The sequence below is a fragment of the Tursiops truncatus genome, chromosome 4 (assembly GCF_011762595.2).
Source record: "Tursiops truncatus isolate mTurTru1 chromosome 4, mTurTru1.mat.Y, whole genome shotgun sequence".
Lineage (NCBI taxonomy): Eukaryota > Metazoa > Chordata > Mammalia > Artiodactyla > Delphinidae > Tursiops > Tursiops truncatus.
Genome location: NC_047037.1, coordinates 18,843,321 through 18,857,096, shown reverse-complemented (window position 1 = coordinate 18,857,096; position 13,776 = coordinate 18,843,321). Strand labels below are relative to the sequence as shown.

General features: G+C 43.1%; 1 protein-coding gene across 1 annotated transcript; it reads right to left on the bottom strand.

Annotated features, from left to right (window-relative positions):
- Positions 1–506: 506 nt before the first annotated feature.
- TM4SF1 (transmembrane 4 L six family member 1) lies at positions 507–7,902 on the bottom strand. The gene is made up of 5 exons (XM_004332455.4): positions 7,615–7,902; positions 6,008–6,097; positions 5,772–5,917; positions 3,201–3,381; positions 507–1,377 (listed from the first exon to the last, which is right to left on the bottom strand). Exons 1-5 carry the CDS (start codon positions 7,789–7,791, stop codon positions 1,363–1,365), a joined length of 609 nt encoding a protein of 202 aa, XP_004332503.2. The 5' UTR covers positions 7,792–7,902; the 3' UTR covers positions 507–1,362.
- Positions 7,903–13,776: the final 5,874 nt, after the last annotated feature.

Below are 13,776 nucleotides of genomic sequence, written 5' to 3'. Positions count from 1 at the left end.
CTCAAAGGAGTCCATAAGCTTCACCAGACTGCCAGAAAGACAGAGGCAGGAGACCTGGCTCTTAGGAGGAGTTCTGCTGTCTAACAACCAGTGAAGCTTCTTTATTCACTAGTTTGCCTGTTGCATAGGCCAATAAACTCCAAAAGCTGACAATTTCTGAAGACAGTTCCCAATAGGTCAGGGGATCCTGTCACTGGAGAGAGCCTAACGATACAACAGATGTAAGATATCGAGAGAAAATGTCTGTTACATTCCTCAGGAGCTGGATGTCTGGAGCACCCAGTGGAAAGGAAGGTTGCCTAACTAAGATGATGGCCCAAATGCAAGGATAGCAGAGGAAGATGGAAGAGGAGGGAGAAGATGAAGAAGAGAAAGTGGGATAAAGAAACCAGAAGACACAAAGCCCCTAGCAATGGAGACCGTACAACCTGCAGACTGGAAAAAAAAAAAAAAGGAAGAAAAAAGGAGGAACTTGGAACAAAGGATGATGAAACTAAACAACAAAATGGTAGTGAATACTTTATTTGTTGTATTTAAACAAGCAAATTGGGGGGGGGTGGTATTTCCTCATGGTCCTCCCGCCCTTCCTCCCCCATGTTCCCATGATGCTGATCAACTGCTTTATTCCGTTCCCCATCTTTCTTCTTGTCCAATTATCCAGGCCTTTCTCTTTTTAAATCCATGATCCTCAGTCTTGTCTTTGAAGGACGAAAAGCTTTCCACGTGTTAGGAAAATTCAGGATCTGGTAGTCCTTGCGACAACTCGCTGCACGTGTATTTTGACTCATTCATTTGGCTTCGTGCATTCTCAACCTGTCCTCCCACGCCAGGTAAGTATCTGTCTCTTTTATAACACGAATCAATTCAAAAGGCCCCTTGTTAGAGATTTGCAGGCAGGCAAATGGGAAACACCATATAAACAGTGAAAAAATACATCTTTTCAGGTTGTTGGATTTTCTCCTTAACGGTCTTAAAAAAAGCAACTAGAAATCTTTCATTTCATAAACACATGCACATATAAATATTTACAGTAGTAATCAGAATGTGATATTTATCCTTGTAATGTTTCTCAAAAAACATGACCTCGGCCAGAGTTTATCTCAGGTAGGCTGAGAACTGTCACTCAGTTTGTAAATTACCTCCAGAGTGTGGTTTATTTTCTTATGCCTAAAAAAAAAAGAATTTCTTTGCTAAGTTCAAACACTGACATCCCATGAAGATGCCAGTCTTTACACACACTTATAAAAGTAGAACATGTGCTGTATGACACACTAGTACAAAGTTTTACAAATTATTACAAGTAAATTATATAAATTACAGTGACATTGAGGAAGATTGTAGTTTTATCTTGGGGTGGTTCTTCTAGCAATCATATTGCTGTAAAGAAAATGAAATAAGCATCAGGTTCTGATCAGGCAAACAATGATGACATTTCAGTGCTTTAAATTCTTGTTTTAAGCAAACGTAAAGCAGACTGATCTCAGCTTCAGCAGAGGTTGGGTCAACAATACTGAGAGCTTTGACAATGCTCACAAAATGTTTCCTAAACAAACCAGACTGTTGTCCTTCCCCAGTAAAAGCTGCAGAAAGAGGCCATGGAAACTGCAGTTTACGATGCTTGGCTGGCTTTGAATATGCTTGGGGTGGGTTTTTAATCTCAGGGATTTAAGAGATAATGCCTTGGGAGTTTCACACTGATGGGGGCTCAAGGCAGGCAACTTTTGAATTAAATGCTACAGAGTTACAGATTTGACTCATCTACATTAAAAACCTTGCTCTTTGAAACTGTCTTTTGTCTTACAAACAAACTTAACAGATCGGACCCGCAGTGTCTGGGAAGAAGCCTCCCTACAGTGACTCAGATGGGAAACCCAGTGGGACTCTTGGTTCCCCCCACTCAGAGGACAGTGTCATTCTGCCGAACCACTACAGCAATTTTGGTCGTTGACACTTATGCCCGTCCCCCAGATGCACCAGCGCCGAAGTGCAGTGGGTTCTCACCTAATTTAAACTCTGCCTTGTAGGAAATTCAAGGCTAAAGATAGATTATTTTATAGTAATCCCAAGAGCATTCTTTGCCTCCCCCGCCGCAACCATATTGCCTGGAAACGATTCCAAATTGAAGGCTTTCCACTCCGCTGTTTTCTTGGAAATTTGGCATGCTCCCAAGGCAATTATTAGTTTTGCTGTATTTGCCTGATAAGGAAATCTAGAATTTTATTTTAACTTCCCCTCAAAAATCGTAGAAAGTTTCCATCTATGTTCAGCAAAGTTTTTCACGGTAGCAATGGGCTTTTTGTTTTCATTAGGTTTTGTCTTACTTTCAAAGAAAGTTAGGAGACCTTGAACCAGAGAAGTGAATGCTTAGGAAAATACAAATTAAGTAAGGTTTTCTTTATCTAATCCTGCTTTACAGAATAAGACATTAAAAAAAAAATTGGACCAAAGCTGGACTTCCATCAATTCAGTAATATATGTTTTTTAGGAAAATATAGAAACAAAACCTTTCCTTACTAACAAATGAGTATTTCTCCTCAAAATCATATCCCCAGGAAACAAGTGCTTCCTGGTTTTCTTTCACAGTGAAAGGCTTTTAATGAGCTGCTATTCAAAGGCTACTAGTGATTCTCTAGGCTTAGCTGTTTGAGCATTATTGTGACTCCTTATTAGGAAGGAACTGTAGAAAACCCAACAGAACAGCAAGTGCTGCGTACAGGTTAAGAGAAGGAGCTGTGGCACAAAATGACGCAGGGTTTGAAGCCTGTTACTTCCTTACTAGGTGATCTTAGAAATGTTGCTCAATCCCTGCATCATAGGCTTTTCTGGAATAGGGGTTTAGCACAATGCTTAGGGCCATGGATGATGGCTGTTACTTGCGTATACTAGTTGGGAATGTGAGAGCAAGCAATGAAAGGACACTTCTTTTGTGTCTCTGCAACCAGAGCAGGGGCAGTGGGTTAGATCCTGAAGGGGCACTCTGTCTATGGGTGACATTGTTTTATATTCACAGGGCCAGCTACAAAAAACCAAGATAACCCGGTGACTGTGACACTCAAGGAAGCTTACTATTGAGTGCAAAACTGAGTGCTGTAAATACTATGCCACAAAAATGGAAAAAACACTGGTAGTTGGAGCAGGGTTTGATGTTGGCTTTTTTCTCTAGGGTGAAAACTATGGTGCATTTTTACACAGGTTCTTACCTGTTGGCGAGAGCAGCAATAACCACAGATGCCTCCAAGCACTCCGTTTATTATTTGAAAGAGACATAAGATGAATTCAATTCCACCAAGTGCCAAGAGGATAGAAAACAGAGAGACATTCCATTCCACTGCATGCTTGGGTTCAATGCACTGGGACCATGTGGAGCTATCCAGAAGGTAACTGTGGATAAAAAGAGAAACTTCTGACATATGGCCACACCCAGTGGGATGTCTCATAAGCATACTTTTTGTGTGGTGTTCTTTCATTAATCAATAGATTTCTTCAATGCCCTATTTCAGATTCTTCCAATCCAAGTCATTCCACAAAATGAGGAATTTAGCCCAGATCTTGTTGCCGTAATAAACAAGAAATTCAACAAAGATTATGGAACACTCGGTGTGGGTTAGACATCAAGACAGAGCTGGGGATATAATGGCCTGGGTTCTGTCCTGGAAAAGCATCACTTAAGAGAAGAAACAGTAGCTAATCTCAGTGTAACCAGTACACTGATCAGGTAAACCAAGGGTGAAGGGGCCATAGAGGAAGGACACCTAACTTAGGCCAGGGAGAAGAGCTGCTTATGCATCTGGTCCACAAGTCTGAGCTCCATGAAGGTAGAAACCAGACCTATTCATCATTGTATATCCAATTCCCAAGCCAGTATCTGACACATAGTAAGTACTCAACACATTGGAAAAGTCATCGAATGATGAATAACAATCCGAAGTCACTGTAAAATGTTAGCAAACCACACTGGGGTCATTATCTGAACATATATATTCTTCACGAAGTAGGATTCAATCACGTGGGAAAATCTAAGATTGACTTAATTCCACTAAGAGATCTGGTATCATTCTTTCCTTATCACTTCTTCCTACCACAACAGAACAAAAGGGCTGCAAATTAGAGACCTCGCTTTGGAATGGTTCATTGAGCCAATCAGAAATTCAATTTGTTGATTACATACAAAAAAATTCTGTTCTCCTTGTCCCGTCTTTCTGCATATTAAAGTGGAACAAAAATCTATAATTTCAGAACACAATATAAAAAATTTCTCTGGCTCCCCTTGGCTACTGAGCAACTAATCACTGGCTTGTTATTCCCCATATTGAAATCTCTGGACAAGTTGAAATTAGGAATAACACAGAAGCAGGAGGTTTCTTGCAGAAGCTGGGGTGGATCACGAGAGGGGCTATAAAATAAGCAGCTATAAAAACATTGAATGATACTCTCACCTCTCCTTGGATTAATCATAATGTATTTTAGAGGTGGGTTTGTGCAGTAGATCATATGTTTTTGTATACATGTGTGACCAATTTGTACTGGTACATTCAGTACGTTCACAACAAAGCATGAAAAGTATGAGCTGAAAAATCGTGATCAATAACAGTTTTGAGCACCAAAATTTCAAACTCCTGTGAGTGCTGATTTTCCTTCAGAAGCTACCATTGGGCTGTACCTGTTGAAAGCTAGTAGATAATATTAACAGCTAAGAATGGCAATGCTCATGCTGAGTCAGCTTCTGTGACAAATATTTTATACATAGTATCTTATTAATCCTCCAGACAACTGCCATTGGCTTTATTTTATTACAGATGAAATAACTGAGGTGCAGAGAGCTCAGTTCACCTTTTCCTGGTTACTGAGACAGTAACTGCAGAGCTGAGATTGAGCCCAGGTCTATCTAATTCCATATTCATGGTCTGATGGCTTCATTATATGCTACAAAATTCATGGGAGACAAACATTCTTGAAAATACAAGGGCAATTCAAATTCACTATTCTTATTATTTTCACTCACGAATCTCATTACTAAACCTTTCAAAATTCAAAACAGAATGTCATTCATTTATCATTATGTACATCAGTTTCCATCAGCTATTTCTGTTCTTTTCTCAATAATGGATAAGAAATAAGTATCAACATAAAACAATGGAGCCACTTAAATTTTCCTGACGTTAAAGTCATGAATAAGATCTGTCTTATACCGCCTGATCACTTTAAATAAAGGATGTGTTATACACAGTTATTATGTTATATGTGAGTGTGTGTGTGTCTTGGGGGGGTAGTATGATTGACCCTGGGCTTTGGTTAAATTCATATGGTTTTCATCCATATTATATAAGGATTCCATAATATTTTCTTAGAAAATAGTAAAATTAGCCAATTGCTCTGGCATAGTATACACACTGTATAAGCACAAACTTCACAGCTAGGCTGCCTGGGTTCAAATCATGACTGCCATGTCTTAGCAATGTGACTTTGGATAAGTTACTTCATCTCTCTGTGCCTCCACTTCCACATCTGTAAAGTGGAAGCAATAGTGGAAGTCACCTCATACCGTTATCACAAGGACTGAGTCAGTGAATCCATTAAAAAGCTTCTCTGGGTCAGGGACTGGGCATTCATCCTCCGATACCCCTTGCCTAAATTGTGCCTGAGTTAGTGAGAATAAACCTGGTTGAGAGGATGGATGAATGAATGGTTGATGCCTTTTTAGTTTGATGGGTTTACCACTATACACACGTGGTGGATAAGAATGTGCGACCTGAGGGGGGTCAATCACTTACCCTCCCTCCGTGTTGGCAAAGGTGTAGTTCCATTGGCCACTGGCATCAAGACATCTTGGTCCTTCCGCTAAGCCCAGAGCTGCCACAATGACGCAGTAGCCAGATCCCGCGATTCCGATGAGAGCGGCCAGTACAGAAGAAAACATCTAGGGAGAGGAGGATCACCAGAAGTGAGGCACAGAGCGTTGCAGCTACCTCTTAGGGACCACTTCCCCACCCGGCGCAGGAAAACCTACCGCGCATCTTTTGCCGCAGTCTTCGTGGCCGCCACAGCCGCAGCAGTCGTCCTGTTCCAGCCCCATGAAGACGAATGCTGGCAGGAACATCTGTTTAGAAAACACGCAAATTAAAGTCATTGTCTTTCCCCCGGTCCATAGGGTCAGTCAGGCTCAGCATCTTTTGGTAAAATAGTTTTCTTTCTGACACTGTTGAATGTCTTTGGGTTAGGTTGACAAAATATCTCAAAGAATGGAAACGCTGAGGAGAGAAAAAACGCTCTAAAGGGTAATATCCCTTTGTTTTCATGTAATGTATCACATTAGGTAGGGTCAGGTTGTAGCATGGGAGGGGTAAGATAATTACCTATACATGTGTTAATCCGTAAGAGTTCATAACATAGTTCCAGAGGCAAACTCTGTTCAGAAACTATTAAACCCTGTCTTTTAAGTCTGTTGGTTTGTTTGTTTTCCCTTGAAAAGCATAGAAGATAACAACAAATCTTCAACAGAATAACTGAAACTTTTTTATAAACAAGAGAGATGAAAGCTCTGTATAATAGAGGTGAAGTGCTTCTTTGAAGACACATTGCATGGTTGTAGCTTCACAATAAACCTCTTAAAATAACATAAGTTTGACATACTTTGAGTTCAAGATCAAAAGAAGTTTAAACAAGCAAGGTGTTGTCTTAAAGACAAATGATTATGAAATTAACTATACCTCAAAAAATAAAACAAAACAAAAACAGACCTGAGAACTAGTGGGGAAAAAAAAGACAAATGATTATGTTAACATGATGGTAATGCTTAAATTCAAAGCAGATTTGCCATACCATAGTTAGTGTATTAAGTCTAAGTATCTTTTACTTGACTAAGAAAACTGTTCTGTGTGGTATTAGCAATTCCATAAAACGTCTGTTCAAAATTCTCAATCCCAGCATTTCAAAGAGGCAAACTCAAGTTTGTCCACAGTATTTCCATGCTGTGGTTGAAACTAATACTTTCAGCTCCCAGGTTGGCAGGCAAATTCCTCTCACTTCACTTCAAAACAAACCTTGGAACAAACAACACATTCCACTATTACCTTCAGCCACTGATTTGCTGCTAACTGAAGGATTTTTCCTAAATGCCACACAGCAAGCTTACATAAAGGAGAAAATCTATAGTCCTTTCTCAATAGCCGTGCACTCACAATTCAATATTTTTCTCTGTCACTGATGCCTGAGAATAAACAGCAGAGAATTTGGATCCAAAACTCTGTTGATTTAGACAGAGAACCAGTGGACTTCTCCCAGCTCCCCAGAGCAAAGGTTAAATGACTACCTGCTCCGGGACTAGAAACTATAGTTTTTCAAAACTGATTTAAAAGCTAGTATCTGTTTCTAGCTGTAAAGTAAGAGAGTTTAGCAAAAAAGTAGTTCACTTTTCATTGAAAGGGGATTTTGTAAAACAACATCTAATAAAATCAATACACTATATCTATCTCAACTTTTGTATCATCTGCTTTCAAAAGAAGAATGAACAAAATTCCTGGATTTGGAAACACGCCTCATAGAAAACTTTCTATGAAAACATCTCGTCTAACAAGAAAGAATGCTTTAAGGCTGGAATGATTCTGAATGACTTACCAGCAAACCTCCTCCTATGATGCCAGAGAAGAACCACACAAAGTGGCTAAGATGGTCTTCAGAAGCGTACTTTGTTTCCCCATTGGGAAAGTACAGCAAAATATTAGCTACGATGCAGACGATGGCGAGCCACACCAGAGAATGTCCGATGCATCGTGCGCACTTCCCGTAGCACATAGTGGCAGCGTTTATTTTTTCCCCCTTCACTCTGCGCCTTGGCTCGGTGATGGCCCAAATCAGATGAGAGCGTGCCTGTCTGCGGAGAAAGCAAAAGACATTCTCAGCCCATTCCTGCAACCTCTTAAATACTCGGAGTTCTAAGTCACCGGGTGGATGAGGTTCTTGGCTTTCATTGGTCCTGATGGCAGGCTCCGGTTGGGGGCGGGGGCGGGAGTGGAGGACGTGGGGGAATGTCCCGCCCTTCAAATGAAATCCTTGGGACAAGCGAAACCAGGGGCAGGACTTGAGAAACCGCCTCAGTCATAGCAAGAGAGAAGATGATTAATCCTCCACAAGGAATTCACTGTGTAACTCCTTCGCAGGATTAAAAAAAATCCACAGGAAAGTCTAATATAACTTTCCAGTAAGTGCCAAGCGTCCACAGCATGACAGCTCTGGTTGGGGCTGTGATTTTGTTCCATGCAGCTGTCTGGACAGCTTCCAGTCTGAGGGCTCTGTGTTCACTTTCACCTCTGCACCGATTTAATCCGAGACCTGGGGCAAGTCTCCTGAGCTCTGAGCTCGTTTCCTTATCTGTTAAAGGCAAGGTGTCCAAGCCATCACCCACGGATTTAAGGATGCTTTTGGGGAAAATTACAGAGCTGCCTTCTTTCCTCTGCCTCTGGTGTGCTCGGCAGGACTGTGCCTACTGTCCAGCCTTCCCGGACATCTGCCTCCAAAACAAATCTGGCACCACAACAAAGGTGGCATTAGTCAACACAAAGGGCTCAGGCACCGTTTTATTCCTGAGGACTGTTGTCAGGCGAAGGGTTGCCAGGAAGGTCTAAGGGAGGCCTAAAGTCTGGGAGAAGGATTAAAAAGAATAAGAAAGAAAAAGAAAGGAGCGGAAGAGAAAGGAACTTGGCAAGCAGAGTGGGGAAACAAGATTGAGAGCGTCTGGAATTACTGGGAGAAACACACATGGTTGAGCAGGGCACAGGGGCAAGCGGTAGTCTACCAGTCAGATCTGTCGCAGGCTCCAAAGGCAAAGCAGAGAAAGGATGTTAGACTAACTTTCTGATATGGTTATCTTGCAGAAGGAGGGATCAGATTCTGAATAAGTTTAGCCCTTGAATAGCAGGTGGCACCGGCCAGCTGGGTGGGGGGAGGACTGAGTGGCCAGGTGAGGCCAGGAGGACTGGAGGGACCCCATCACCAGGACAAAATGGTGAGTACCAAATAGAGGCAAAAGGTCAAGGAGCTGTTAGTTCAAAAGAGGAAGGTGAGCCCCACTGGTGAATCTAGAAGCTCAGGCCGAGGCCAGAGTCTGAAGGATTCGGATCAAATCTAGAGGGCAGGACACATACCAACACTGAGCGGCCAGCTGGGGTTAATGATGTGGGATCCAGACTGGGAAAAGGACCCAAGAGGAAGCATATGGCCTGAGTGTCCTAAGAAGGATGAGTGTCCAGAGTGGCCTAAGAAATAGATGGATGGAAAACTGAGTGCAGACAGGGAAGCCTGAAACCACCCCCCTGCTCAGTTATAAGGAGGCAGGTCTTCACGAGAACATTAATCCATCCCCACCATGCATCCAAAAACCAGGCACGTGTGCCCTCTGTCCTGGCTTTAAGTCCTACTGGAAATGGGATTCCACTGGTGTCAGGGTCTGGGGTGGCAGTGCAGGTGAATGACTGGGTCCTCTGTTGAGGCATCGTCATTCTAACCCTCACCTCTGAGGACCTATCCCATAGATAGAGGTTAAAAAGTGGAAGAGAGACCCTTTGACGACTTTGCCTCCAAGTGCTTCAATCCCCTTCCTCCTTCTCTACCCCACCCCTACTGTCAGTGGTGCAGGGAGAAGAGAGGGAGGGGGCTCTTGGAAAGAGAAAGTCTGAGGTGACAGCCCAGCTCTGCTCTCTGCCAGCTTTGAGCGTCAGGCAAGTCGCGTACATTCCCGGGACTCTGTTTCCTACTCGCTAAGACAAGGGGCAGGACTCAGTCAGTGCTTCTTAAGTTTCTGAGTCTTGTAATGGTATGGACCCCCTCCCCAGAAAAAGAAATGTACGTATATGCAAACTCACACATTTTTCTTTCCACTCCTGGGGGTTCACGGACTCCCTGAAGCCCATTAGTGGATCCTTTCCCACATTTCTCAAGGTGTGGCCTGTCCAGAGACCACTTGCATGACAGAGGCAGGTTCCTGTTCCCTTGATGGACGTCCTGAATAGCAATTTACCAGGATGGGGGCCAGTCACCTGCATTTTTTACAATCATTTCAGGTGGGTCTTATGTTCACTCAGGTTTGGGGGTCACTGGTCCAGTCCACAGCCCAGGAAAGTCTCATTTGTATTAGACGTTCTCTAAGGCCACTGTCACCTCCAATGGCGCCTCAGCTCTGCCAGAAGACAGTGCATGCACGAATTGTGGCGACACGTCACAACTTGGCATAAGGTGCTTTCAGGCTTGAGCTGACAAAATTCTCTTGTAATATAGAGTCCCTTTCCCTTGCCCACCCTCTGCTTCTACCTCTCAGCTGATAACCTAAAGCAGGGTCTTTTCTGTTTCAGCCCTCGCTTTAAGACCAGATATGGTTTTCTGGACAATTTCTTTAACCACTTGGCTCTGGTCCTAGCCAGACTTTGCCCAACAGATGACCCTGGCGTTCTTCCTGGCCGTGAACTCTCAGTTTCCTGTGCAGACCTGCTATCGTCATGGGTTTCTTTCCACTCTCCAACTCCCACCGCTGGTACTTCCCCCACCTCTACCTTCCTGTCTTCCTTGTTCTGAGTCTTATCTTCTTCCAGGGCTTCAAGCTATAGGATTCTGCTCATACATCACCTCAGAGAGGCCCTTTCCTAGGACCCTACCTTATGATGCTGTGCCCCGCCTCAGTTACTCTTCATCACATGCCCCTGTTCTGCTATCATCCTGGAACTTATCATCCCTGAAGTTATTCTATGTATTCACTTGTTTCCTTTTCTGTTGTCTGTCTTCCCCTCTCCTCCTGACTAGTAGGTGCTCTGTAAATGTTTGCTGAAAATTGAATGAATAAATAAATGAATCAATGACTTTTTAAGGCTATTCTTAAGGCTATTCTTTTTAAGGCTGGTACTCCAGCCCCTCAACTCTATTTTGCCTCTCTGTGAGCCCACAATCTCACTCCAGAGCCCTCTTAGCTTTCGAGTCCATAATACTGCTCCTTGATCCTGCCACTGTCTGGCTGTTTGCTTGGGGCGAGTTATCAACGATTCTGTACCTCAGTTTCTATCATTCGTTTGTTCACCAATGTTTATTGAGCTCCTACTATGTTTTCTAAGTGCTGGGGATGCAGCAGTAAATAAACAAAAATCCCTACCTTTAAGAAGAGTCCATTCTATCAGAAGGAGACAAATAAAAAGTAGTGCTAAAGAAATAAAATGCATTGTGTGTTGGTGATAAGTGCAGGAAAGTGGAATGAATGGGTGAGGAAGAGGGCCTCTGAGACAGGATAATAATAGAACCTACATCACAGAGTTACAATGTATGAAGTGAGTCAACGTGTCTAAGGTGGGAAGCACCTGGCATTTAGCAATCACACCTTAAATGTTACTTATTATTACTATTTTCATCAACACACTCTCCCAGGCGAGATGTCTCTACTCCATTTACGATTCATTATATCTACGTCCCTAATACTCCATCACTCCAATATACACTGGATCCCTTTATTATTTTTTGTGACTAATTTTTAAATACTGGAGCTCCTACAGTTATTAAAAGTTCACTTTTATCTCCCTCATTGCATCTGGAATCAACCTCAACTCACAAATACCTTTGGAAAGAGTGGTTTATACTGCACTACAGGAGTGCATGTCCCTGAGCACACTTTGGGTATGCTGTCCCACTGCCAGAGGGCCCTGTCCTTCCTCCCTGCCCCATTCCATCCCCACAGCTTTGTTCCCTAGGCCGAACTCATCACTTTTCCGTGACACCTCCCATCACACCCCTGCCCACCTCCCAGAGGCTCATCACTCCCACTTTGCCCTTAACACACCCCCATCGAGCACCAATCAGACCACGATGCACTAATACGCATCCTCACCAGCTTCCCCAGCTCCACTGAGGTCCTAGAGAGCAGGTTATCTTTTCTCCTTTGAAGGCACAACAGCTAACACAGTCAGGCATTTAGTTAGCTGCCGATAAATATTTGCTAAATTTTGTTCAAATACATAGGGAAGTTGAATATGGTCAGTTCAAAGTTGATTTGCTCTTAAGTGAAGCCAAAATGTCTTACGAAAAGTTAGGCAAAATTGGCATTTGTTATGTTTAAATTAGAAAACTTTCAGTTTTACCCGTCATGCACATGAGCAGCTGTCATGTGCCTCTTATAACGAGCTCTCCTAACCTTTTGACGTGTGGAATGTGACTTCAAGAATAATTCCAGGGAAAACTCCTTTTGATAATATCAAGATAATATCAATGTAAGCATAGATTGTAATGTTGGAAGAAGCCTCAATAGAGTGAATGGTTCAGCTCCCACCCCTTCACAGAATCTTTATGGTCATTTTATAGTTAAACCCACAGGGATTAAAGACTCTTCCCAATGTCATCTAGCTAGTGGGCAGTAGAAAGCGGTTACCTTTAAGAACTAATGTCAGTGGTCTATGATTCTACGTGGTTGTGGGAGTCTAAGAGGAAGATTTTAACTCATATCTCTTTCCTCCTGGTTGCGTTCTTCCACGTGTATTTTGCCTTCCTTGTTGGGAAAGCACTAGTTTCTCACTCAACTGACACTTGAAAAACATAACCATTCATAAATAATAGCCATACTCATTAGAGCTCTTTTGATTATAGATAGCAGAAGCCAGTTCCAGCTGCTTTAACCAAAGGGACATCAGTTATGAACTCCAAAGGCAGGGATGCAGATGGGATGGTGGGAATCATGGACAAGGGGAACCAAACTCTGTGGGAAATCCAGAATGTCCTCCTCAATCTCCATCTTATGTTTTTGACTCTTCTGTCCATGACTTCATTCTTTTTTTTTTTTTTTTCCCTGTACGCGGGCCTCTCACTGTTGTGGCCTCTCCCGTTGCGGAGCACAGACTCCGGACGCGCAGGCTCAGTGGCCAAGGCTCACGGGCCCAGCCGCTCCGCGGCATGTGGGATCTTCCCGCACCGGGGCACGAACCCGTGTCCCCTGCATCGGCAGGCGGACTCTCAACCACTGTGCCACCAGGGAAGCCCTCCTTCTTCTTAATGAAAACTTGTTTTCTCTCTCACACAAAAGAATATGGCTACTGATGATACCCGAGTTTACATTTTTCTCTGTTCAAAAGACCCATCCGAACCCCAGATTCTGAGGGAAGGGAGTTGCACTGGACAAGACTGGGACGTGTGCCCATGCCTGGGGGACCTGAATAACTTGCTTCAATAAGCCATCTCTGCAACCATGTATATGGAGGAGCAGGCATCTTCAGGGAAAGGTGAGCGTTGGACCAGGTGAAGAAGCCAGGGGCTGTTCTTTACTTGAAATTGAAATCAGGGTATCCAACCACAGTAAGAAGAAGGCAGAGAGAGGGAGCAGTGGTGAGCCATCCTACCCACAGCTTCCTGGCTTTCCCCTCACTTTAGATTGTAGCTCAATTTAGTCTTGGGTTGAAAATAAGCTTCTTGGCAAACTCACAATGAGTCACCAGTCCACACCCATCGGAATGGCCACCCTCAAAAAGACCACAAATAACAGATGTTGGTGAGGATGCAGAGAAAAGGGACCTTGTACACTGGTGGGAATATAAATTGGTGCAGCCACTGTGGAAGACTGTATGGAGGTCCCTCAGAGAACCAAAAATGGAACTACTATACGATCCAGCAATTCCACTCCTGGGTATATATCCAAAGAAGACAAAAACATTCATTCAAAAAGACACATGCATCCCAATGTTCACAGCAGCATTATTTACAATAGCCAAGGTATGGAAGCAAACCAAATGTCCATCAACAGATGAATGGATAAAGAAGATG

Excerpts from the sequence above, each read along its gene's own strand:
- TM4SF1 (XM_004332455.4), bottom strand. The coding sequence starts at position 7,791 with ATGTGCTACGGGAAGTGCGCACGATGCATCGGACATTCTCTGGTGTGG. Across the intron at positions 6,098-7,614 it reads TCATAGGAGGAGGTTTGCTG|ATGTTCCTGCCAGCATTCGT; the intron begins GTAAGTCATTCA and ends TTTTCTAAACAG. Across the intron at positions 5,918-6,007 it reads ACTGCGGCAAAAGATGCGCG|ATGTTTTCTTCTGTACTGGC; the intron begins GTAGGTTTTCCT and ends TCCTCTCCCTAG.